This window comes from Ascidiella aspersa, chromosome 6 (assembly GCF_963924565.1).
Source record: "Ascidiella aspersa chromosome 6, kaAscAspe10.2, whole genome shotgun sequence".
NCBI classification, from domain to species: domain Eukaryota; kingdom Metazoa; phylum Chordata; class Ascidiacea; order Phlebobranchia; family Ascidiidae; genus Ascidiella; species Ascidiella aspersa.
Window position 1 is genome coordinate 3,929,296 of NC_139452.1, and position 27,809 is coordinate 3,957,104.

Sequence of the window (27,809 nt, forward strand, 5' to 3'; positions counted from 1 at the left end):
TTCGTGGAAAGACAAATACGCAAATTACTGCCTGGCTTGCTATTGACGGGAAATGGTTCAGGAAGCTAAAATAGACGCGCAGTTTGTAAACTGAGAGAAATAGGCCAACGGCAGGAAGCTTGGCTGACGGCCGCGATTAACTAAATGCAAACAGCTAAAAACACAAAGCACATTCTTAACCGAACAATTAACAAATGAAATCTAAACGAAATTAATAATTAGGCTATATTACTTTGTAGGCTAATAAACGCTACAATGCTACAAGTCTGCTTTAAACATATTGTTATGTAGCGGTTGTAATGTGTAGCTAATATAATAGCAATTACAATTTAGATCAAAGAATGTCTTTAATAATAAGTCAAAACCTCGCAATTCCCTTCTAAACAATCCGTTTTAATTTGTCGCCTAAGACGCAGCTTTTATCGAATGCTATTTTAATTTCTGGGCAATCAGATTTAACTGCAAGGAAAAAACATAGTTATTGCAGCAACAGAAAAGTTTTTGAAACAACAGAAGAAAATTTATTAAAACAACAGAAGAACAAAAAAAAAAACGCTCATAAAAAAAACACAGCAGTAGCCTTCTTTACTTGCCATTTTTATTTCTTACCATTCTGCCAAATTTCAAGTACCGGCAATGGTCTCATGAATGCCTTTTTAAACGTGTATCACTCCTAGCAGAACAGTTGGGAAAATACTTTAACCAAATGTTGGATAGAATATGGTATATCCAAATATCCCGGGCAGGATAAGGTATGGCGCATTGCTTACTGCAGGTATTTATTTGGTTTAGGGTGCGGGTTAGCGTTTGGGTTGGGTTGGGTCAAGTATTATTATTTTTATTGTTCTAGATCAGTGTTTCGCAACCTTTTTTGGCGTGCGGCACCCTACAGAAATTATAAACAGTTCGCGGCACCCTTGCTCGCATTTTTGCTGAGTGGTTAACTGTAGCGCTACAATAAGCGAGATTGAAACAGCATATCAACTGTGCAACAAGGTTGAATAAACCTTTTTAATTTGGGCACTTTTATCGTACACAAAAAATTGTATCAAGAAGCTCACTAATAGAGCAAAAATTGGATCCTCAAAGAGTTTGAAATATCTCTCGGCAGCCTTGAGTGTTAAAAATGGCACCATAGAGTGCCGCGGCACCCCGCTTGAGAACCACTGTCCTAGGTCAAAAGATGACTAAAAATACATATATATATACATATATATATATATATATATATATATTATATATATTAATATATATTAATTCACATTTTTTTATTGTTGCGAGTTTTATTTAATTTCTATCCCTGACATTTGGTCGAAGTGTTTTCCAAACAGATGGTTAATATTCTAATTAGTTTTATTCCAAAGCATTTATATTTATAAATAAACAAATATATAATATTTACGTTTTTTAAATGCAATAAATAATTTTGTTAAATACCTACGGTATACAAACATGTTTAACGTGTCGCAGTTCCAAGTCCCCCTGAGGATGTATCAGTCAAAAAAACTGGAGAGACTTTCTTTGAGCTGCGCTGGAACGCTTCACTTGGTAAGCGCCGAAACAACAAATACTTACTCTTATACGCGTAAAATACACCTAAATACTAGTTGGCGTAACAAGAATACCGAAGCCCATACAGAAGTAGATATAACTGTTGAACGGTTATTTGAAACTCTTAATGGGCTTTGATATTCTCATTACATCTTATTGAAAGCTCCAATTATGCTTTAAACACATTTTAACTTAATAGTTGTTGGCACATTTTTTTTTTCTTCTGCCAAATACATTTTCTTTTCACAAAAAAAATAAATAAAAAAAGCGACACTGTACAATGTTTTTGAAAGATAAATGCGGATATATCAACAAAGATTGGTATAAACGTGCCAAATAAGTGTTGGGTTCATGAACTGTTTGAACAGTATCAGGCAGGTTGTTTTAGCTTTTGTAAATCTATGACGAAACAATACAATGTCTAAAAACAAAAGATGCATCCATTTTAAGTTATTGAGCATTCCTGACGAAACAATGCTCGGTTTTCACAACGAAATTTTAAAATATGCAGTTCAAACTTATTTCGCCCATTGGTATTATTTTTTGAAAAGATCTGAAATTTTAAAAAGATCTGTCTGTCAACAGGTGCTCACATCTACCACGTGTTCGCCGAAGAACTGGTCAAGGTCGTTTCCAGCAGCAACATTACCGTGAAGGTCAACCACACCGAGCTCTCAGCACATGTGGGGGGTCTCAAGCTGGGAATGGAATATAGAATGAGTGTAAGGACGGAAGATTACCACGGCAACGTCAGCAGGCCTAGCGAACCCATTATCGATTCAACGCGTGAGTGAGATTACCTTGCTATAATTTGTACTTGACATGCCCTATAGCAGTGTTTCTTTTTTCGGGGCGCCTCAGCGCCCGTGTGGCATTTCTAATGCTTAAGGGCGCCGATAGGAAAATTTTTAAGAATTAGTTTTTTCTCAATCGGTAAGCTCCTTTATACAACTCTTAGTGTACGATTAGAGACCATTATATCAAACGACATTTTCCTACATGTTTTAATTTGATGTGTTGTTCCAGTTCCGTAGTTACGTTTTAGTAGAATACTCAAAATTCCAGTCGGGGTGCCGAAAATCAATTTATTATATTTTAGGGGCGCCGTAAGCCATACAAGGCTGAGAATCACTGTCCTATACTTCCGAAAAACCGGTATTTTGAGCAAAGAGTATCGCGATGCGATCATGCGATACCAAATGGCGTCATTGCTAGAATGTTTTCGGCAAGATGGTTAAAATCAAGTGTGTATATTTTCCAGGTTATGAAGCCAAAATCTGCTTTTACTAACTATTTAAGAAATTAAGCTAAGGCAAGATTAAAGAGATATTTAAAAAATGAACTTCAAGTTTGTTGTGACTACAAATAATGGCTGAAGTACGTTAATTTATTTGGCGTCAGATCGGCAATGATATCATCCTCGTATCGGACAAGTACCGATACTATCTCTTGGTATCGGGTATCGGCTCCGATCCGATATTATCGGAAATCCCTAGTTGTACAACCCCAAGTAGCTTTAACTACTAAATCTTGCCCGATCGAAAAGCAAATCTTGGAGAACTTTGCCACCCAACTGTCGTTTATTAAAACAAAACACCCGACTTGAGAGATAAACTCATGCTAGCCATGCTAAAATAGTCAAGCCTGTTTTTAATAGGGGCCTTGTAGTATTAGGTATCTCGTCCAAAGTGACTGACAGTAAACGAAGTACGTTAACGTAACTTTGATCAACAAATTACAAAAGTTGCTGTAACAACAAAGAGCGTTCAGTAGATTACCGTACAAGCTTTCCCCAAATAGAGAACTCGACAACGGCTGACGACCATAGTAGAATGACAGAGGTTATTAAGGGAGGAAAGGAATGTAACCAAGACGAAGGACGCATAATAAAAACTACGGAAAGGCAACAATAAAAGGGAAAACGCACGAAATGCGTAAGGCACTTAATAACATAGAAACAGATTTAGGATAGAAACATAAATCATTACAATGTTTAATTGGAATTTAGATTCTCTTACATTTTTTATTTTCTCATCTCCGCAGTTGCTGCGACGCCGACAGAACTGCGTGCAATCTCGGTCAACATGACCTTTATGACCTTCGAACTTGAACCAGCTGCAGGTAACTCACCAATATTTGCGCACATTACATAGCTTTGTAGCGTAAGATGTTTATGTTGCTCTTAACAAAACGCAAATTGTAGCAGTTTTCTGCAAGTTGGCATTTTTTTTGTATAAACTTTTAGTATTTACTGTTTCTTATGTAGTTTTCGGTTATCAAAGAGTGGTCTTGCAAATCATCTAAAACTATGTTATTACATTTTGCTTATACAAATAGACTCGCTGGACATTATAAGACAGTATAGGGAGTCATGATAAGTACATTGTGATAAGTTAAGGTGGCAGAGTTTTTTTAATTACCAATACAACTCTGGAACACTATATACGGATCTGTTCATAAGTTTAATGGTGAAAACAACGGCCCAAATAGACGTTAAAAGCGACATACTTTATTTTCAAACGTTTCGGCAATTTCTAATGCCATCATCAGTGATATGAATCAGATTTAGGACAACTCTATTTGGCTAAACTGTAATGCTTTATTTAATAACAATAACACTAAAAATAGGTTACTAAGATGTATTTCAATCAGTGACTCTCAATCTATTTGTCGCGTGACAATAGAAAGATTCTCGAATGTGGGGGGGGGTCTAAATTTTCGTTATTTTCAAAAATAAACTAGACGTACTGTCATGCGTGACTTGCATAAACACTATCATAACAGTACTTAAAATTGGCATTATTTAGGTATTATCTATCGCCTTGCGGTAAATGTTGGACAAGTTATATAATCGTTTATAGAAGATGTACCGCGACTACTTTGTATTTGTTTAATACTTTGCCGCAAGCTAAAAAAGTTTAAGAACCTTTAATTAAATTAAGGACACTTAAAGATCACAAGTCCCGAATAACTATATTTTCAAAATTCCAAAGAATAGCTAACAAAGAAATGGCCATGATTTGACTTTGCCGCTTATTTTAGCGATGTGAGCTATACGTCAGTGGTCGGCAAACTGTGGGCCGCGGCCCAAATTTGGGCCGCAGAGCCATTTTTAGTTGGCCGCGAGTTACTTTTGAATAGTTCAGCGTTGTCATGTAGTTGTGGACAGCGTGATAGCCGTACAGTACAATCATTGCACTTTATTTTAAAAGTTGGTGTGGCTGAGAATTTTTAATTTGGCTCAGCTTGGAAAGGCCCACGTTCCAAATGTAGTCCTGAGAGCCTGTCGAACTGTATATTTTGCCAGCTTTAACTGTAAGTTAACGCAAAATTTTTCGCGCCTATATTTTTCTTTTTATAGTATGTTTTACATTATGGCATTGGCAGTGTTTTAGGCATCTAGCCGCCGTGTAATATTTTTAATTCGCCACTATTTCTAGTGGTTTTACATAGTGGGTCTTCAACAACTCTGAAAAGAGTAAATTGGACCGCAACAAAAAAGTTTGCCGACCACTGTCTTACGTTGTCAGCACACACGTGGGTCATCAAGTAGCGATATTTGGTTTATCATAGTATATAGTGGAATAAAATACCAAATCTTATACATTAGCTACAGCTTGCAGCAAAAAGAAACAACCAATTTTACAACAACTGGTTTCAGGTGCGCAGAGCTACATCGTCGAGATGATGCCGCACGACTCTAACGATCCGAAACGGATCCGTCGACGTGCGTTCTGTGACGTCATAAACGTGCGAATTGATTTCCTCTCCCCGGCCACGCGGTACTTTATTGTGGCCAAGTCCGTTAATGCGTTCGGCAAGGTCAACGAGGTCGCCAGTCCACCTCTCGAAGAGCAGTCAGGTTGGATGCGGATTTTGAATTTTGTCTTTGTGACGTAACACTTGGCGTTTTTTAAACGTAAACAAGTGTGTATTACTACTGCTTATGTTGTGAAAGAAGGCTGCGTTGTTTGGGTTTGAAAATTCTATCAACTAAATTGTAAAGACTTTTTTAGACGTTAAAAATATTTGATACTTAGGTTAAGTTCTGGTTTTCAAATAAAAGTCTTTACGAGAGAAGATTTATTTATGAAAAGCCACGTTTCGTTTGAGCTCAAGTCAATATGATTTATTTGACGGGTCTCTATTAATTAATTAATTTTATATTACTGTTCTTGTTCAAGTTATTGTTTGAATTAGTTGCACAATATCTTCCTCTGCTTGGTTTAAAACTGCTGGTGAAACTGATGAAGGTAAATGTAACTTTTCAGATTCATTTGTCATTAATTTAACAAAATGCTCCAACATTAATTAGTAGAAGCTTGTCATCACTGGGCTAATTTAATAGCCCAGAATATTAGACCCACTAAAACACATCATTGGACTTCTACACTATATTTTCTTAACCTATTGCAAATATTTTTTTTTTGTAAAATGATTTTTGTTGACAGTTCCCGGCCCTCCCCCTAGCGGATATTTCCTGGAGGTGACGACAACATCAATGATTTACCGGTGGCCCGAAGTTTTCGGTAAGAATGGCTGTTGGAAAGTTTATTAAAATTAAAAAACGAATTTTTGTCTAAATTGCAGTCTAAAAACTAGTTGTTAAAATAATTTACGAAAAAACATATTGATTCAACCGGTTTTAATATATTCGGGGGTAATTGCACACAGTTCGTCCAGATTATTTACATTAATTTATTAACAGCATCCCTATATTAAAAGGTTTAAAATGGTCCATCTAGAAAAAATATCACCAAGTGTCTCTTAAAAGAGTTTATCCATTTTGGGTCTATACATCAATCCACCAAAGTTTCAGCCCGTCTGGCCTGGCTGGCGGCAATTTTAAAGCTTTTGAATAGCGGATATTCACAGACACGACAAGCTGTAACTTTTTTCTGTTGATATATACACCAAAAAACGAGAAATCAATTGTTTCAATTGCTGCCGAGATAAAGTTTAAAACGGGATACCATGGTTTCTAATGCCGCGTGCATTACAAACGGTTTAACTTTTGCTTCAACGCAGGAGCCGTGTCCTACAAGATCTACGCCTCGAGTAACGACTTTGCCAACAGCTTTACTTATAACGAACACTTCCACTCCACCGACACCAAGGTACAAGTATTCGGGCTCATGCCCGGCACTAGGTACAGCTTCCAGGTACAGAGCATCGACTACAAAGAACGTACCAGCAGCCTTGGCGAGCTCAGCTACGAACAAACCAGTAAGTGAACACTGATATTTGAATGTTAATAGCGTCAGGTTATTCTGACCTGGTCGGCGGTCGGTCCAACTTACAGCTTAGGAAGATGTTTGTGTGTAAAAAGCGCCATGTTAGTATTTGATCAGTGCATGCGATACGCATAGGTGCTTGGAAAATGTAATTCACCCCAAACATTTTGGCTGGCACTCCACCTAAATCGGTCGAATTTCGAAAACGACACTTTATACCAGGGTTGAGCAAATGTATTCAATGGAAGAGCCATTTGCAGAAAATACAAGTACCAGAGATTCCTCAAAATTATTTCAATACAAAAACGGTAAATAATGCAAGGCCAGCCGCAATAATAACAGAATTTTAATATAACTCCAACGACAGTAAAGTACATGTATTCGGGCTCATGCCCGGCACGAAGTACAGCTTTGAGGCACAGAGCATCGACTACAAAGAACGTACCAGCAGCCTTGGCGAGCTGAGCTACGAACAAACTAGTAAGTGAACACTGATATTCGAATGTTAATGGCGTCGGGTTAGGCTATTTTAGCCCTGGGCACAGCTAGAAACATTAAGGTTAAATGCGCAAACAAAAAATAAACACATTATGTTTTGCTTATGTGATGAAACCAACAGTATAAAGAAAATCTGTAAGTTATCTTTGTTTGAAAAGGCAAGTAAAAGTAAGCCAGCAGTTGGGTCCGGTACCAAGTCATTAAATCTGGCTTGCGGCTTATTTTTTAGAAAACCGGACCGCCAATACTCTTTTTTTTTCAAAGTGTTAAAGTGACAACAAAACCCAACCCTGTTTTGAGACATCCACTGGGGTCAGGTCATGTATCCCAAAACTACATTTTTCGCCGATGACCTAACTTTGTGACGTCATTAGTTAAAACAAAATTCCTAAATCTGCCTTTGAATTAGTTGTTTTCTAATATAGGCACTTAACTGTTGGACATTTTAAATAGCTTGCGTCAAAGCTGCCGAATTTGGTTTTCATCTTGATGGTTGCACTACAATTTGCAACAAACAATAAACTGTCAACCAATGGATTTTTATTTTTTTAGTTCCGGTTGCCCCGTTGAATGTTTCGAAGACTGGTGTAACAGTGTCATCTATCACACTTAGTTGGAGTAAGGCGAAAGGTAAGCTACTGTAGGGCGTCTGCGCAGAGGAAAATTCGAACATGCGGCTCATGGGCCTACTTATAACAATTTTTTTGTAAAAATAAAATGCTTTGGGTCTGTAAAAAACAGAGTGCAGAAGAAAATAAATTTGTTTCTTTCTGCTAAATTATGTAACAATGTTATTCAGAAATCAACCGCCCTCAGTAAATCGCGAGTAACTGCCACCAGGAAACAATTATATTTAAACGCATATACCAAAGAAAACAATTTACAGTTTAGAAAGTATAAAGCTCACATCGAAACCGTCGAAACTTTAGTTTCAAAATACCGGTAACGGTAATGTTATATAAAATAGCGCTATACTCATATGTTAAAAACTATCAGAAGGCTTTACAGTGTTGTAGTGACGTAAGTCGGTGATTTGAATTAAGTAGTCTACAATAAAGTTACAGTTTGCAAATAACTCTCATTACTTTACTTGTCTTTTTTTTCGGTCAAAACGACTTGACTTAATTTAATAAATGACTCGAGTTGCACCCATGTAATTTACTGAAATGACTTGACTTTAATATAAGTGCCCAAATTAAGTACATTTACGTAAAAATCCATATTATTTTCGTTAAATAATAAATATAAATATATTAACCTGCTATTTGTTATGTATTTGGTATTTGCGATGCGAAATATTTTTTGAAATGGTACGCGTTCGCTTATTTAGTAAGTTTACCATTAATTTGAAATGCGAATGACGTGACTTAAATTTGACTTGTTGTACAATAAAGATTGGCTGTTGGAAACTTGTTGCAAAAATAAATTAAAATAAATATGTAGACCTGCCATGCAGTCTCAAAATTAGGTTATTAAAATGATTACCCAAAAAGCAATATTTATTCAACGCACCACTATACACTGTTTGGCCTCATTCTTTACATTAAATTTATTAATAGTATCCCTATATTACCAGGCTAAATGGGTCAATTTAGAAAGAGTAAAGTGTTTTTAGCAGATTTGTTTTATTTGGTGTCTAAACTTCCAGCCCTTCGGATCTGACTGGCAGCCATTTTGAAAATTTTACCACTTTTCCCAGACCAGATAAGCAGGGATTTATTTTCAGTCAATATATAGACCCCAAACGGGAAAACACTGCTTTCTAATTTTTGCCGAAAACGGGACTACAATATTTTTTAATGCCGGGTACATTATAAGCGTTTTAACTTTCAACGCAGGAGCCATATCCTACAACATCTACGTCTCGAGTAACGACTTGGACAACAACTTCACTGCAAAGTTGCAGGTGAACAACACGGAGTCCAAAACGAATCGACTTGATGCTGGCACCTGGTACAACTTCACGGTTTACTCCAAGGACGCAAAGTGCCGCCTGAGCCCCAACGGGACTTTCCCTATCACCCTACAGACCACCCCGCTTCCCCCGGCGGGAGCGAGGGTGCTCAACGTCACAATGGACTCGGTCCTCTTGGTTTGGAACGTGAAGAAGGGTGAGTCTACGAATACTTTCGAGTGTTCTAGAACCTCTGACTCATTAATAATTTTACCCTTATTGTCAATAACCCAGACTTGTTTGTTTCATTTCTTGCCAATGTACTGTCGTATCGAATGCTTTCAATCATTGCAACCTTAATTTTGTAATCTTAAGGGTTAACTGACTCGATAGCGATCTTATGGTTCTTAGGTGATCCTTTGCTACTGTGTTCACATTTGTAGCGAGAAATAAACAGTTATCCTATCACAGTTATTTATAAAGCATTTCTTCACTTTTAAGCGTAATGGTTGGAGGTTATAATAGAACGTAGTAACAATATCAAAGCCCATACAGAAGCAGGTAGCATTTTGAACGTTTAAATATCTCTATTCATTTTCAACATTCATCTCTTTATTCATTTTAACATAGTCAACACAGAACATAGCCTATGTTGAAAATGAATAAAGAGTTTTTCCAAACGTTCAAAATTCTACCTACTTGTGTATGGGCTTTGATATTAATTTTACGTTTGACTACAACTTGCAGTCTTTATCTTAATAAAATATATTCCAAACGTTCAAAATGCGACAACAGCCGACATTTTATTGCTTTCTGTATTGGATTTTTAAATCGCTTGTACATATATATATCGTAGAGAAAAATATTTTAACAATTTCGCCCCTAAAAAAAGTATAAAACATCCATAAAACGTTGCTCTGTTAAGTTGTTAATATAATGTTTTCTTAACACGCCATATATGCATTTCGCTCGTCGCTTTTTATTTAAGTAAACTTCTTTAAATTCTTTGCTTCCATGCATAACAAATTACCCCTTTTTTTATGAAATTTAAAACAATGTAAGAATAAAAAAATTATGATATGTTTACATAATATCTTTGGTATTGTTAATTTATTTCAGTTATTTTTTATTTTGTTACTTCTGTAAGGGCTTTGATGCTCTTACAACGCATTTGTTCACTCTTCTGTCCACAATAGGCGCCACAGCCTACATCGTCCGAATGGATACGGACGAAGAAATGGCCGGCGTCGATGAAATACAGATCCGGGTTAACGGTAGCATTACGGCCGAGGTGAATGGCCTGGAAGCCAGCACAGGATACAAGTTCTCCCTCAGCTCCATCGGTTTCCAGGAGCAAGTCAGTCCCGAGACGGAGCCGGTCCCCTTTCTAACCCGTGAGTGTCTCGTTATGTGACTAACCATAAATACAAGTGACTTACAGAGACGGATCCAAAGGGGTAACAAGGCCATGTACCCATCAAACTATATTCCTTGCTAACTTTAACTACGTAAATGTAACGATTTGTCGTCTACTTCGATTTTGTACCATGTATTTCTCTATTTACGGAAACAATATTAGTTCAAAATCCGCGTAATATGTTTTATTTGTCCCTTCAGCCAAATCGCTGGACCCAAACTATTTTAGACAATCAATTTCTCAAAATTAGTTTGCGCATGTTTATAACGTCTTTACAAAGTGACCAGTATTTTGTGGGTAACACCTATCCAACTTGTAAAAAAAGCTAAACGTAGTCTTTGGTTTGTGCAAACTTCTTACGTGATTTTGGTGCAGCCATTCAGCTGTGGAGTCATTAGTGCTAATTTTTTAATGAGCCAATGAGTCAAATTTTCTTCTGAGGAAAAAGTTTGCCAACCGAAACCAAACAAGGGCAACTTTTTCGCACTTAGTTGGATTAACATCACTGGTGTTGCATAATTGTACAGCAGATCGCTTTTGAGGTTGCCTTACTGTCATGTAACTTTACATCTGAACAAAATTGATGAAAAAAACAAACAAAAATCTTTCAGATCCACCCCTGGTGACTAAATACAGAAAAAATCTCGTCCGAAAGTCAGCGAAACGTTTTAAACAATAAGAACGGTACTGATTTTTTAATACTAGCTTCTAAAATGCTGTCGAGTCCATATTTGTCCTTAGCCCATTTGCATTGCAACTTTCGTTTTACATGTTGTCCCACGCTTTCCGGTGGTACAACATTTTCGAATGTGTTGCTATCTGGGCTGCGAAGTCGTTTAATAACAGTCCGACTTCGCAGCATTTTCCCGGCTTTAATATACGCTACGGCAAACGTAGTTGCCTCAAAGAAGCTGAAATATATATATACATAATTAATATTCTGTAGTCCTTCTGGAGACGTACTAAACGATAATGACACCCATATATAGTACACAAGATGCTACAGAGAGGCTTATCGAAACCAGTCAACCTAACAGGATTGTAGTGCAAGCAAGGCAAGGCTCAAAAAACAACTAAAGCCTGCTGTGAAGCATTTTTGTTGCCCCAAAGGACAACTGTTTTTAAAAAACTTCATATTTATTTGTTGCTTTCACATCTATTTTGTACCAGCGCTTGTCTAAACGCCAACCGTTTTGTTTAGTTCCCGCAGCTCCGGAAAACCCGACTTTGGTCAACGTTACACCTAACAGCATCTCAATTGAATGGACTTACGTCAAAGGTACGCCTTACGTTTTGTTTCTGATATAACCCAGCTAAAAACACAGGAGCTATACAAACATATTTGTATTATGTTGCTTTTTTCGTGGTTACAGACAACAAAAGGTTATGATGTCTATAGATAGTGTGAATCCGACTTGGAAAATTAGATTTATTTATTATTTTGTTGATTTTTTTACTTTGACTTATGTTTATTACTCAAACGGCCTCACCTCGGTTGAAGTGACATAGACTTGACCTGTTTTTGTCAAACAATGGTTTGACTTGGACTTAAGCTGTTGTGCAAATGACTTGACTTAAGACTTAAGTAATTTTTGAAAAGTTGTTTACAACAACAGAGATATGAAGTTGTAATGGCACAATAGTTGCGCCACTTGTAACTTTACTAAAAAATGTAAAATTTATATAAACTACACAAATACAAAGAATTTATATTCAAAAGTCTGTATTATGCAAAACTTTGTTATGATGAAACTTCTGCAATTGATTATGAATGTCTGACACTAACAACTATCTGAGGGCGTCGCAAGAAAAATACGTTAATCACAGCTTCAAGTCCGCATTAAAATCTTTATAATTTGAATAACGGATTAGTTTTTTTTTATAGAATAGTTTTATGTCTTTTATGCCGTGACACCAATATTTTTTTATGTGTTTCAGCTTTAAAATTCTGCAAAAAAAATTGTTCAACGATTAAATAATTAATAAACCACAAAAATGCGGGGCTTGCTATTTAGTTGTTACAGTAGAGTTAAATACTACAGCTCACCCTATATACAATCGTTATTGCCAATAGGGATTTCCTGTACTTGACATTTCGTTCTGATACTGATACCGGATATTTGCGACACAAATTATCGCGACTCAATAAAAAATGACATCATTAATACTCAAACGAAGACATAGACTAAATTCAATCGGTCAAAGGAAATCTTTTTTCTGGTTGTAAGGCCGAATTAGCCTTAGAGTTAAAAAGTTTAGTTTTCCCCAGTTGTTTTCAAGGTAGAATCGCTGCGTTAAAATCACTATTTGTGATTTAACTCCTTTATTAGTTTGGTATCTGATCGGCGTCGATTCCACCCAAGTGTTGGACAAAAACTGATACTCTACCACTTGGCGTAGAAATGACTGTATTAAATCTTCATAAGCATTTTCATGTAATGTCTAAAATTTCCATGTAATAAGTGTCCAATCTGTGTTTTGAGTTGGAGCCTTACTAAGGTCTTGCTTAAATCCCTCAGTCGCAATCTGTGGCAGGTGCTCAGTACCCGATCTTACGCTGGCTGTCCGTCAGTTTTTGCAACAAAACCACAGCAATAGAGGGGATGTGCCTGTGTATCTATCGTTTGCATATGGGTGTCCTTCTGGAGGCAATGAACCATGATATCAGAACGGTACCCGATACCAAGGTTGTATAACAATATAGCGCAGTTTCTTAACACGCCTTTCTTATTTTTGTGTTGTGTAGGGGCCGAGTACTTTGTGATCAAAGTGGTTCAGCTTAATACAAGCTCAAACTCCGATTGGGAAGTTACATCTAAAGCTCCGGCGGTCACCGTCTATAACCTGGTGCCCGGCGCAAGGTACAATATAAGGGTCTTATCAGTCGGTACAGGAGAAGAAAGAAACTTGGTCGCAAGCCCTGCCTTGACCGTGCAAACAGGTTTGAGAACTGATGTATATTTTGCAATACTATGCTTGTCGTGAATGAGGCAATTTTTTGTGTGAAATATAGCCAAAAGTGCGACAAATCAGTTTTCTAAGAAACAAAATTGATAGCGGTGCGAGTTGCCTGATCAGGAAAAATCAAAAACACAAGAAATAGAATTAACATATATGGCAGTAATTTTTATCCTAGAAAAGACTAAACGTTGTTTCGTGATTTAGATATTACATTGTGTAAGGAAATTAAAATACAGTCAAAACAAAACTTGATGAATGACGGTACGTCAAATGGCGCAAAAATATAAAACGCAACACTTTTCTAGTTGCGGGCCAATCCCAAAGTCAGAAAGGTCTCTATGGGCCGCACAATATGTTATCTTAGAATTGTGGTCTTAAAATGGTACAACAACTGTGTGAATCAGATGGTTTTTACATTTGATTACTTTGTAAAATATAAAACATAAAAATGTTAAAAAATATATGTCCAATATTTTTTTTTTTGCGTTTTCCGTTTGTCTGCGACGTACGTGGCAGCTTCCACGGCACAACGGTAAAGAAGCGCTAATCTAGTTCAAAAGAAAACAAACGTGAACAAACAAAACCGAATGGTTTATGAGATTACTCGGATGTGTGTTAAATAGATTAGAAATAGTCTTGCTTTAGGTCCCGGGAAATTTATTAGATGGTCGAAATGGACATTGCCAATCAAACAGTTGCATTTAAAAGTTTAATTTTACTTTCAGCTCCTCCAACTACAACTACAACCAAAATTCCCGAAACTACCACGGTCACTGAAATTCCTACTCAGAGCCCTACCCTCGGTACCTTTGTTAATTTATGTTTATAATCAAAACTAGGGATTGTCCGATAATATGGGATCGAAGAAAAGACTAAACATTGTGTAGTGACAATAATTATACATGGTTTATAAAAAATGATAATATACAGTCATTATTAAAGAAATGGAGAATACATTCATTCTAAAACTTGAAGACTATACTTTTTTTCAAATGTTGAAAAAAAATAAAACTCAACATTGACAAATATTCGAGTTTAAGCCCGTTTGAGTCATTCTAAATTTGTCACCAAAGGTCGCGGTACAAAACCGAATGGTTATGAGATTACTCGGATGTGTGTTAAAGAGATTAGAAATAGTCTTGATTTAGGTCCCGGGAAATTCATTAGATTGGTCAAAATGGACAACAGTTTCATTTAAAAGTTTAATTTTACTTTCAGCTCCTCCAACTACAACTACAACCAAAATTCCCGAAACTACCACGGTCACTGAAATTCCAACCCGGAGCTCTACCGTCGGTCCGTTCCGTTTATGTTTATAATCAAAACTATAGCGAGGTTCTATACTATAGGATATAACCGATGCCAAATAATAGTATCAGTACATTTCATATGCAGTTAACTATCGGTATCTCTTCATATAGTACAGGGGTCACTTTTTTTTTACCGCGGACCGCTAAATTGTTTTTTTGTTTCGCGTTGACCACGGTAGGTAAACATTTAAAAAAAATGACGTCATATGTTGACGTCACTAGCAAATAGACTTTCAGAAATATGCTAATGATTTAAGTAAAATGGAAAAATACATTCACTGCTCAAATATTTTCTTTTATTAAACCTTTTTCTTTGAAAAACTGATTTCTTCTTAAACATAGGCTTACACTAATATTTCAATTTGCCCTTCATAGACCCCCTGAAATTCTTTCAAACAACCAAATTTATCATGAGATTCTGGCACATATAACTTTCTCGTTTTTATGTCTTTTTTTGCTGTTAGTTTGCTGAAACCGCCGATAATTATCCAAAAGAGGTGATATACATGCTTTAAAAGTACAACTTATTTTGTACTGTACTTTTTGTCTTCTTTTCGGGGCAAATTGTCCTTTTTTGGGCGTAGTAACACAGATAACATTAAAGTTTTTACCATTCGAAGATGTAAACGCCAAATGTCCATGTAAACGCTAATGTGCAGCAATAGTCTAAACCTAATTGCTATTGTACCGTTGCTCCCGTGTGCCTAAATGTTTCAAGTAAACGGAAAATAGAGTAAAAACAACTTATTTCTAATGTGGTTGACCTTGGACGACCTAACGTTGCAACAGCTCGACCGCACTAGTCCACAAACTCAGCCATAACTGAAAACTCTTGTTTATCACTTTAAGAATCGGACATGTCCTCCACCACCAAATACGCCTATAGATCATTGATTTCAAACCCATCAACTCCGAAAACTGAATGCAGTAAGTCCGAATTGGGTGCAATATGCATGGGTCTGTAATGTAGCTTGGTATATTCAATTGCAAAGCCAAATAGGTCGGATAGATCGACATCATCTTGATTAAGACTTTTCGATACGAGTTTGTATCATCTTCAGTTAATGTGAGTGCGAAGTAAATCAAAACATCACTTCTAAAAGGTGGGACGCAATGGTACAATATCGATACGAACTTGTATCATCTTCAGCTAATGTGAGTGCGAAGTAAATCATAACATCCTTTATAAAAGATGGGACACAAAGGTACAATTAATTAAAGATTATAAAGTTCGTTACGAACCGTCTTAATCAAGATAATGGCGATATACTTGACCTTTTTGGCTTTGAAATTCATTAATAAGTTAGAGCATTTACAAATGAATTTTATTTTAACATCGCTGTCATATATTTTTTGGAAATTTTAACTGTTGACCTCACAATATTATTTGTAGTGTTGTTTGAAAAATTAGGACGCAAAAATTAAGGACGCATTGGCCAATTTTGTCCTTTTCAGATTTTTCTGACAACTCCTTGAATGAATGCTGCAAACATTTGGTCGAAACTGAAAGTATGGAGAGATTTTTCTTGCTTAGAATAATTTTTAGGGTTACCATAAAAGAGAAATTGAAGAGTTAAAACCAAATCGTTTATCAATTAAATATTTCTGCTTCTCAAAGTATTGAGGCTTAAATTTTCTATTTCTTGTCAAAAGCCAAAAAGGTCGAGTAAATCAACATCATCTTGAAAAAGACGTTTCGAAACATACTTCTGTCAACGTTTTTTAGTTTTTTTTTAATTTTCGTTATTCATTTCGAAGAAAACCTATTTTACGCTATATTTAAAAACTGTATTTTGACGTCTTATATAATTATCCTAATGAAGCTGTGTAGTATAAAGTTACCCAAAAGTTGCTTTTAAGATTTCTGAAGTTTTTAATAAAACAATTATTTTTTTTCAGTTGACTATTCTCTCCCTTTTGGATCTTGTCTCAAATGCGGGGTTTCTGAACAATATCTTATTAGAAAAGCATTTATTCTCAGCAAGAACTTTTCTGACGCTCAAATAAAAGAGAAACAGAGTGCCGGTACTAAAAATTGGACATGCAATACACATTTAGGAAGCCTTTTGCATTACGGGCCCGCGCGAAATCACAGTGAAAAGTGTCTCTTTTCAAAGCTACAAATCCCAAGATGCATTCGCACACTTTTAAAATCGGCGTACCAGTCAAAATTTTTAAGCCGCGGCAAAGCCTTTATGCTTAAATCCGACGACGTGGCCAGCATAGAAATCTTAAACGATGAAAACGAGTCAATCAGCGCCTCTGTCGAGTTTTCCTTCGACATAGCAAACGACAAAACGTTTCAAGACGAGGTCCTACCTCTCTACGAATCCGAGGCGGACGGAGGTCGAGTCCTTTTTACCGAGCTCTCCTGGAAGTGCGTTTTCATGACTGAAGAGAGCTTTTCGGATGAGGGATGCCAATGGAAGAAGGGCGAAGTGAAGACGGAGGTCCGATGCGAGTGCGATCACACGACCGCCTTCAGTGTCCTGCTGGCCGTCGAAACGCTAACTGTTCCCTATCATGTTAAGGTGTGTGAATCATAAGCTTGAACTTGTTTTATTGTTCTGTAAACCACAGTGTTCCCTAGTAACAATTAGTCTCCTTCTATTTTTGGATCACCAGCAACCTGAAATTGTTCAAATAGATAAGCTGTTGTTATCACAAATAGTATACTAAAAAAGCTCTTCCGCCATTTACTCATATTCTCCAACGTTTCCGCTGTGTGCAGATTTTCTTCATCAGGCAGCGATACCAATCAATGGAAAAAAAATGCCAAATAGAAAAAATAAATAAATAAAAAGGCGACATGGAAGTACAACCTATTTTGCTATTTAAGATATCATTTAGGGAACCCAAATACAAGCTCTACGCAAGCCATTTTTCATTAGTGGTCAAACTTTAAGGTCAAACCTCTGTATGCCACGTACAGTCAAAGTTAAATACCAAAATATAAAAGCTTGTTTTAATTAGGTCTATCGGGGTCTAATTAAAAACTCGAGTAGCTTTCAAACTAGTCTTGTTAAGTGTACATATACATTTTAAATTTTATGTGTTAGGAATGAACTTAAGCGGTCAAATCTTCCAAGTTCAGCATTTAAAGATACAATCTTTCAGATCCTGTCTTTTGTGATGGAGAGTGTGTCCATCTTCTTTCTTCTCATCACCTTCTTTATCCTCATCTCTGTGAGAAAGCAGCTGCAAAACGATCGGACTTTCGTCCAGATCAACCTCACCTTTTCCTTGTGCCTCTTCCACTCTGCCAACATCGCCCACGAGGTGGCGCTGTACGTCCCTGAGCTTTGCTTTCCAGTGGCCGTCACGCTTCAGTACTTCTTACTCACTTCAAGTGAGTACTTAACTTGGGTGTGATTACTTTCAAAATGTTAATTTTGACATTAATATAAAATTTAAGCCGTTTATTAACACAAACTAGCCTTTTTAATGTTGAGATAAGAACTCTTAGGTCATTATGGTGTGGTTTATTTATTATTTGATTACATCCATTTTATAAATTTAGATTTATTATGAATAAGATTTTGGAAAAGTAGGATTAAAATCATTTTGGTTATTTTCAGGGGTTTAAACAAACGTATAACTTTTAGTATATTTTTACAAAAATTCCAATGGCCAGAGTTTTAATGTAAACATAATTATAAGCACTTGAACTCAGTTGGAACCTACGCGTTTTTACATGTTAATTTAATGTTATTTAATGGTTTGGAGCAGTTTTAATTATCGTGGCATAAGTAAGATAATAAACTAAAGAAATACTTGAATACTTTTGCCAAAACAAAAGGATGATATAAAAGAAATTTACATGAAGTATGCTCTTAACGGTGACGCTTTTACTACAAAAAGCCAAATGCTCTTTTAAAATCCATTTCTTTTTATTTTTATAATTTAATTTCAGTGTTCTGGATGCTCATTGAAGGTGTTACCTTGACCATTAAGACTTCTGACCAGGCTCTGCATTACACAAACATGACATCACTGAAGCGTAACATTCTTCGGGTATTCACCGGCTGGGTAATCCCCGGGTTGATCACATTAGCTGCGGCGATCTCGAGTTATTTCACCGATTCGTACCTGGCATTTTCCAAAGTACAACAGCTCGGTCTTGGTAAGTAGGCTATTCAAAAGGCGTTTGTCGATTTTGGCACAAAAAGGTAGAAAAATGTTTTCGAACGGAAGAGTTTTTCTTGTAAATGAAACGTTTGAAGCTTTCAACAGCTCGGTCTTGGTAAGTGCTCAAACGGCGTTTGGCTATTTGGGTACAATAAGATAGAAAAAATTGTTTTCGAACATAAGAGAATTTTTTTGTTATTCACCGTTGAAGCCTTAGGGTTAAATTTAATTGAAACCAAGGAAAGTCGTAAAAAAATTTGTTTTAAACAATTTTCGAGTGTAAGGCCATATTCGAACCGGAGAACTTAAAATGACTAAAATATTTAAGGACCTTTATCACAGCTAATTTTCAGTATTACGTTGCTTCTGCTCTGTTCTGTTTTGCCTGCTAATTTATTTTTACAGATTTTTTCGATTAGAAGGGAAGCTACAAGTATCGAATTCGTATGCTGGCAACGCGGCAATTTCACAGTTTTACATTTAAGTTAAATTTGCAAAATTAAACAAGTTTCAGAAAAGAATACGACCATTATTTTTTTAAATGCTAACTCTCAAATATCTAATCCACAATGTTTTCATTTCTACTGTTATAACTCGCCAAACAGTTTCCCTATCTTCTCTAGAGTCTCAGAGCTACCAGCACGACAGATGCTGGATGGACCCTACGAGCCCTACATTCATCTGGTCGATAGTGATCCCAGTTTGCTTGGTGGCCTTCATCAACCTCTTCATCCTGGTTCGAGTTGCTTGCATCACGATCCGACTGAGGAGGAGCGTTCCGGCTCCCAGCAATCCTGATCCATATGACCAAGAGATGCAGACGATGGCAGAAGAGACACGGGCAACTCTGAAGCTTGTTCTAATCCTGATTCCAGTGTTAGGAATTCCATTTCTTCTTGGATTTTTTGTCGGTGAGAATAACTTGGTGATACCCCTTATGATTTACAAGCTGATTATTATGTATGTTGCTAAAGCCACGTTTTACATGCAAAATATACGTAATTGCCCTTTGGAATGTCAGAATATTGTGCCATAATATGAAACAATGCCCCGTCTATTGTTAAAAAATGTGTTATCTGCCGAAAGCATAGACGGTGGTATAGAAAGAAATGAATAATATACCCTGCCTTTTAAGACCCTGTGACAAAGGTATTTCTCGTGTTTTGAAAATTTAATGAACACTGTTGGCAAAAGTGCCTTGCTTTTTACCTAAGTCCATCTGTAAGACCGACATTGGAATAACATCTATATCGAAATAAAACAAAATTCGAAAAAAGTCACACGAACAACTAAAAGTCGGAATAAGACCTACATCGGAGAATAAGAAGTAATCCCGATAGAATAAGACAGAAAATACCACAATTCCATTTAACAACCCTTTTAACTCCACTAATAACCAAACTTCCAACCCCACAAATCCATTAGGGAACACACAGTGAAACTTCAAAGCAATAATATCTAAATCGACATCATAAAGCAAAATACACAGTAATAACCACAACATTCTCATTCCGACAGGTTTAGGACCGATTTAGACCTTACGCTGACAATTGAGTATTGGTCCTATTTAGGCCTTATTCCGAATTGATTGTATTCCGATGTTCCTGTGGCTCTAATTTGTCTTATGGTTGGATTTAGTCCATTAATTGTTGTACGAAACTTCAGGGCTCGGTTCACCATCGTTTATTCTGGCCTCCATGTACATCCACGTGGTCGTCAACGGTCTGCAAGGATTCTTCATTTTCGTCGTTTATTGCGTCATAGACGGCGGCGTGATGCGTTACGTCACAAAGGAATTATCGAAGACATTCTCCTCGTTCGGCGGAGATTGAATTCAACTTAAATCGCGCGATGGAACGCGTATTTTATCACGGATGTTGGTGTATTTCAGCTGAAAACTGTAGGTTCCTCAAGCCGTAGAGCTCATCTAAACTAGCATGACTTGTGTGAAGTAAATAAATTGAGTATATAAAATATTTTATCGCTGTTTCGTTGACTTGCTGTTGTGCCTTTTTCCCTTTCTCTCTCACGTAAAAATATCTTGTGCCTTCTTCCTTTTTCTCTCGTACGTTTTGCGTCAACTTGTGTCGCTTGGTGCTGCAAGGTGCAGCGTTAAAGTCAGGGTTGCCAGTTAGGATTTTTCAAATCCAAATTTAAAAATTTAGGCTTTTCTTCAAACCCCTTGGATTTTACATCAAACTAACTTTTTTGATGTAAGTTTGGCTTTATTTATTTTGGCCATCTGGCTCTGTTTTGAGTGCTCATAAACCTGGGATTGGCAGATAGGTGATGCGAACCGATATTAGCAACCTCTGATAGGAATAAGATATTAGGGAGTCTAAGGGGCCTTATAATAGTCCACCTAAGCATTGAGCATCACCCTAAAGTAAACCCACTAAAGCTTGTAGCATTCTTTGCTTTCAATCTTGGTCGAAACCATGGAATAAACTTTGGTATTGGGTATATACCGTGATCTAGCCTTATTGGAGTGGTACTGACCAACCATTACGGCATTCTCATAACAATATACCGGGTTAAACTCACGAAGCTCACCGAAAGGCTTACAAAGCTCACCGAAAGGCTTACAAAGCTCACAGAAAGGCTTACAAAGCTCACAGAAAAGCTTACAAAGCTCACCGACGGCTTTTTTGCCTTACCTTGCTTGCACTATAACCATAATGAGCCAACTGATTTCAAGCAATGCGAAGGCACTCGGTATATTGCTTCTGTCTATAGCCCTTTTTTATAGTGCTTGTTTTATTGTAACATTTATTCGTGCATGTGTGATTGTGTGTACAACTTTATATTCCTTCAAAAGTTCTGCTGACCAACGATAACGACACACATACTAAATTACACTGGTTTTTTTTCGGTTTCTGAAAATTTACAAAAATGTTTAAGAGTTTATGTCGCTGCCAACCATCCAATTTTTTATTAAAAATGCTGAATTTTAAAATATTCTCTGCGAAACACTGTTGTATCTTTTTCTGATAACGTTTTTTTTATTCTCGATATTACTTTTTTGTAAGGCAATGTTGAAAACAATTATTTTATACCATTTGCTTTAAAAAAAATTGAGTTAAAGTATTCAAATTAGAAACTTTCAATTCTAGACGATATTTAGCAAACACCAAATACGTAACATTAGGTAAGAAAACTATTTTACAAGTAAAAATTTTGGTGTAAAAATAACTTTTTTTTCAAAAATATATATTTTTTTTTCAAAAAATATTTTTTGCACTCAAGTCTAAGTCAAGTCGATTGCCTCAGTGAATTATGGCTAAGTTAAGTCATTTTTTCCTAAATGCTCAAGTAAGGTCATTTTAAAACAGTGACTTGAGCCAAATCATAATGCTAATTCATTAGAACACTGCTGTAAAGTTAAATTATACTCTGTTTTCAGTCCAGCGCCAAAGTAATTCATTTTTGTAACGTTATGAATATAAACTTTTTTAACGAATAATGAAAACTACATTTGATATTTAATTACATTTGTTTCATTTTATGTTTTTTTGCTGTACTTTTGAATCTATCTTGTACCGTATTTGTATTGTATTCCATCAGTTATTCGTTATTCGTGCCGTGTTTTTACCCAGGTTAACTGATTTTATGCGTTTGTGTATCAACATTGGTTTAATGTTTTTGTTTGTGCAACAAATTAAAAAAAAATACTTTTTAGTTTAAATATGTTAGCTTCAACACGTCGTAGGCATAAACCAAGTTATTTTTGTTTAGCTTTTTCAAAGTTTTCTATTTTAGGAATGTTGTTACTTTTAACTCCTTTATCGAATCATATTTTCAATTAAATAAAATATCTAGAAATACATACGCTTCACCTGGTTAAGTAGAAGAAGCTTTAGCTAGACCAGCGGTTCTCAACCGGTTGGCCATGGCTTACTGGTGGGCCATGGGAACATTTTGGTTGGGCCACAGAACTTTTTTTACTAAAGAATTTAGCTTCATTTATGTCACTATACTTAATTTTACAGGAATAATGGCTTAGGGAGGAATTGAGAAGTAATGTAAATTTATTGTTCAGTATCTCACTAATGCGCAGTTAAAGAAATAATCTATTTTGAAACAAGGTCTGCTATTTTTTGTTCTAAACCTAGTTTATAGTTTGTTTTTCTTCATAAACATGTATGGGCCACAGAATTTTTTTGCAACGAAAATGGGCCACGAAAGAAAAAAGGTTGAGAACCACTGAGCTAGACTCTCTGTAGTTTTTTCTTAATGCGACAATAAGATGGTTCAATAACTTTTCACAACAGCGAAATTATTGTAATAAAAATATTAGCAAAGCCCTAGCTAGGCTATCATACTAAGTAATAAAATATCATTAAAACCTTAATGAAGTAACCAAAGAGGTTCTCAAACTTGGGTACGCCCACCCCCGAGAGAAATTTCGGGGATTACGCATGAAATCTTTCTTTACTAGCATTGTGACGATTTTTGTAATAGCCCCTGTAAAAAAAATTCTTGCAAACATTTATGAGACGAGGGTTATATTAACATGCTGTACAAGCTTTACTTTCATAATTTCGGAGTTGTTCATCTATTGTAGGCCCCACTTCAGTTGCGGCAGCCACATGAATCTAAATCTTGTTTTTCTTTGGTTGTAGTATTTATGACGCAACAAACAAGTGAAAGAGTTTAAAACGCACTGGTTTTAATGGCGCGAAATCCAAATACAGTCAATTCACATGTTACCATAACATACTAACTCAGTCAAGTAAAAAAGTTTAATAAAACTCGCTTTGAAAGCCGTGAAGTAGCAAAGTCCCTCGAAAAGGCAAGAACGATAAAGTTTCGACTCAAAGCGTCGAAAGCGCCACAAGCGACGGCATCGACGTCACATCCGCTGACAAAGCGACGACGGCGACAACGAGTTCTGTGACGCCATTAACGCCTTTGTCGACGCTATCGGCTTTTATTGTTTTGTTTACATTCGAAAGCGGCGTGTTTAATCAGCATGTGATACGGAATAGTATAAATCCTATTATATCATAATTGTCGATGCTTATGCGGTTTTTAAACACATATAAATGTGTCTGAAAGGTTTTAATACTAGTTAACTGTTACCATAATTGACTGTTTACCACTGTTAAAATTCTTTGGACTTTTTGTCTACCCTAAATTCAATTCAGTTCCTGTTTTTAGATTGCCTCATCTAGATATAATGTTTTGTACTGTGCACTAGTTTCAGCTGAATATGTGATGGGTGACTTCAATGAAAACTTGATTAGCTTTGTGCAACCAAACGGTGTGCTTTATGACGCAAAGCTGCCGGGGTACAAAAATGAAAAGATAAAAAACAATGTTTGGGAAGAGATATCAAAGAACTTAGGAGAAACAGGTAAGCTAATATTATTCTAAGTCGCACTTTCCAGACTATTTCAAAATTATACATTGTTTTTGTGTGTGTTTTAATAGCAACTATCTATGAATAAAATATAGTAAATTGGTAGGTTCATAGGAATTTATAAATCTAAAAATCATATATTATACTGATTAGGTTTCCTTTTTCAGTTGACTTGTGTAAAACCAGATGGAAAAGCTTAAGAACCCGGTACAGAAAGGAATTTTTAAAGTTGGAAAACCTTAAAAGAAGAAGTGTAGGAGGTCCTTTGCCAACAACAAATTGGAAATACTTTGTTCCAATGTCATTCTTAAGCGAACACCTTCGTAATATTGAGTATGTAACAGTTTTATTTCTATCAAAATAAAAAATGTTTTTAAGTAAGCAACTCAAAAGTAATACTGTAAATGAAAAGTTTGCAAAACATAACATTTTGTTTATATATTTAGAATATCTTCAAATTCCTTGTTGGACTGGCCAGAAATTGGTATCTTAGGACAGATATCGGATCTACCAGGTATATACAATACTTCTAATATTACAAAGTGCCTATTGTATAAAAAAAATACCCTTTTTATGTAAACTGTGGGAAATAACACAGACATAAACATAACAACTTTAAAAACTGCACAAGCATCAGTTTACTAAACTCAATAATTATTAGCAAGTAAGTTCACTGCAGTCTTAGCATTGCACTAGAAAATGAAGTTTCACTTAAGTTTAAACGTATAACAACATTTTCTTTTAATAAGTTGTCCTTCATTAAAAAAAACCTTAAACCTAATTTTCTTGTGCATGGACGACTGTTATTTTTGTATGCACCTGCTGGTTTTATGTTACCGTGGGTAAAACAAGTCATTTGTTTTATAGATGCAAATAGAAATAAAGCACATGGAAGGTTGAATGATGACAATAATAAAGAGATACAGGCCTTTCAGCATCCTATTGAAAAGAAGTGGATCGAAAGTCAGTCAGCATCAAAAGACATAAACACTACGAAAAAGGCTAACAAACGAAAGTGGGTCGATGAATGGTCATCGATTTCCGATACCTCAAATCAAGAACAGTTGGCCTGCTCGAATGCTAGCTGTCAAGATTATGCCTCAAAATTCGGGGCAGTGGTTGCGGAGAAGTTTCGAATTTTAAAAGACACTTGCGACATTGAAATTGAGATTTTAACTATTTTAAATAATGCTATAAAGCAACAAAACACTTTCCCGTAGCAGAAAGTTGTTAATACAGACTTAACAAACCTGTATTAGAATGGGAGGCCTTGGAGGCCAAAGCTTTCTTGCCATATTTAACACACTTTGTTTATTTTTTTTAATTTCTCTTTTGCATTTTCTACTTGCATGATTGCCTTTTTTAATCTTATTGTTTGATGTTCTCAAATAAATTTATAATAAACGAAGAATAACGTGAATATGTGCTCTACAATGAAATAACATGCTGTACAAAAACACCCTTTTAATTAGGTGAAACATTAAAATCAGGATTTACTGAACAAGTCACCAAGATCTGTAACACCAGGTCTTAAAGAGAAGTATGACTTTTTTACATACACAGCAATGAAGTAATTGTTGAATGTGACAATTGGGTAGGGCCGGAATAGCACTATTTAAAACTTTGAAGTGCAAACATTTCAAGTAAATTAAGGAGAAGAATACAGTATAAGATCCATTAGTCCAGAAACGTGTGGTACCGTAGGACGTAGTCCACTAAACATAAGTAATGCTATGTAAAAGTGTTAAAATTTGTGAAAAGCGTGCGTCTGTTACACCTGTTCGAGAATTTTATGTAGTCCAGTGCTAGTCTGCTGCATTCTGTGACAGATGCACACCCGAGTCTTTTCAAAAGCAATTTGTGCGCACACTATGATTAGTGGCTTGCACACCTAAATTCCAGCGAATGTTAAGTTGTAAACCTCAAAATTTGGCGCTGCATACCCAAGATAACGGCGCGCCATTAAACGCAGACTGAGTCCAGTGTATACTATAAATGCACAATCCTTTTGTATGCTACAACTTACCTGCAAACCTCCATATAGGGGCAACGAACATATCATACGTTTAGCCACCTACGTTTATAAATTCCTTTAAAATTATTGGATATCACGTCCAACCCTATGTCGAAAAAAGTGTAACTTTTCTTATTATTTTTCAAAATATGTCGCAAAAGTGAATGTTAGTGGTTTGGGGAATTATCCCACTGTAGCGAAATACATTTTTTATACGACAGGGGTGAAGGTGTTTTAGTTTGCATATATTTTTTTACATAATACTGAAAGATTTTTCTAAATTTTCAAACCATGGTGCTATTAAACTGTTCGGCAACTCTAACAGTTTAAAATAGATTGGACGTCAATATTCCCCCGCCCCGCGCAAACCAATTGATAAACACACACCGTGAGTGAGCAACCAGTCGTGTTTCCTTCTTTGCGTAAATAATGGCCTTGTTAATCGCAATTCCAGACATGACACATCCTGCCATTCTTTTTACGCGCGTACAAATGTCCCACTTTTCCGTGGTTTATCTAGAAAGGATATTTCGACCGAACGGATAGTTAACAGCGTTTCATTTCGAAATCAAACAGAGCGTTCGACCGTTCGTATAAAAATGTGACTAGTTTAGTTAACCCTAATAATTTATCAAATATAACTTAATTAGGCATAATAAATATTATGAGAAATACATAGAAGGTATAGGTCTAGTATTACTAGACTAGACTGGTAACAGAAAAAGCTTTTGCAAAAAAGGCGTATTTTTTCTAATAAAAACCTAAAGTTCTTTATTGTTGTATTATTATGTGCAAACTCTCCTTATTTTTTGAGTATTTGAAAAATATGTGAAAGTCTACCTCGAAATAAGGTCGCCCGCTACAGTAAGGTATTTGGACTGTTTTAAGCAAATTTAAAAAAGTTGTTAAAGTCATTTTTTCTTTCGATGCCCGTTAAATTCACCTTTACCATTGAGAAAAGTCCGGTTAATGTTCAGAATTGGTTCTACTACGCTAGATCAAACAAAACAACAGTTTTGCACGTGTTAGACATCAATTGCCTAATATTGCACCAGCGACAGACATGCGCCTTTTCAAGGCACGAATTTAGAGTTGGACGTGGTAATGACACACTAACAAACTTGTTAATGCCAGAAATAGATGTATACAATTTGGCTAATTTGTTTTTACCACCAGTAGGCTACGTTTTTTTGTCTGTCTGTTCGCAAATATGTTAAGCCTTTCGATTATAAAAGTCTTTTAAAATTTCAGCTGTTTATATCCCCAAAACAATGTTAAATCTCCAAAATCGGCATGTCCATATTTTCGCCCCGTTTGGATGTTTTATTTGGAATGGCGTCAAGTATTTTCACCTTAACGTTGGAATGTATTTAGCAAGCCTGGCGCAATGGTGTCAACCGTGTTACAATTTTTGTGCTCAAATCCGTATGTGCTACTGCT

The 27,809-nt window shown here is 36.0% G+C and overlaps 3 protein-coding genes across 3 annotated transcripts; all 3 read left to right on the forward strand.

Annotated features, from left to right (window-relative positions):
• Positions 1-720: 720 nt before the first annotated feature.
• LOC146139223 (receptor-type tyrosine-protein phosphatase eta-like) lies at positions 721-14,332 on the forward strand. Its single transcript, XM_083391755.1, has 14 exons — positions 721-775; positions 1,471-1,548; positions 2,137-2,337; positions 3,595-3,672; positions 5,213-5,413; positions 6,003-6,080; positions 6,580-6,777; positions 7,158-7,265; positions 7,836-7,913; positions 9,122-9,394; positions 10,374-10,571; positions 11,796-11,873; positions 13,341-13,455; positions 14,281-14,332. Exons 1-14 carry the CDS (start codon positions 721-723, stop codon positions 14,330-14,332), a joined length of 1,791 nt encoding a protein of 596 aa, XP_083247881.1.
• Positions 14,333-15,703: 1,371 nt separating this feature from the next.
• Positions 15,704-21,058, forward strand: LOC146139224 (adhesion G protein-coupled receptor D2-like). The gene is made up of 7 exons (XM_083392384.1): positions 15,704-15,792; positions 16,321-16,374; positions 16,765-17,396; positions 17,983-18,214; positions 18,779-18,988; positions 19,617-19,904; positions 20,659-21,058. The coding sequence occupies exons 1-7, from the start codon at positions 15,723-15,725 to the stop codon at positions 20,823-20,825; spliced, it is 1,653 nt and encodes a 550-aa protein (XP_083248510.1). The 5' UTR covers positions 15,704-15,722; the 3' UTR covers positions 20,826-21,058.
• A 3,104-nt stretch (positions 21,059-24,162) lies between these two features.
• Positions 24,163-25,651, forward strand: LOC146139225 (uncharacterized). The gene is made up of 4 exons (XM_083392924.1): positions 24,163-24,349; positions 24,523-24,688; positions 24,802-24,869; positions 25,223-25,651. Exons 1-4 carry the CDS (start codon positions 24,211-24,213, stop codon positions 25,573-25,575), a joined length of 726 nt encoding a protein of 241 aa, XP_083249050.1. The 5' UTR covers positions 24,163-24,210; the 3' UTR covers positions 25,576-25,651.
• The last annotated feature ends 2,158 nt before the right edge of the window (positions 25,652-27,809 follow it).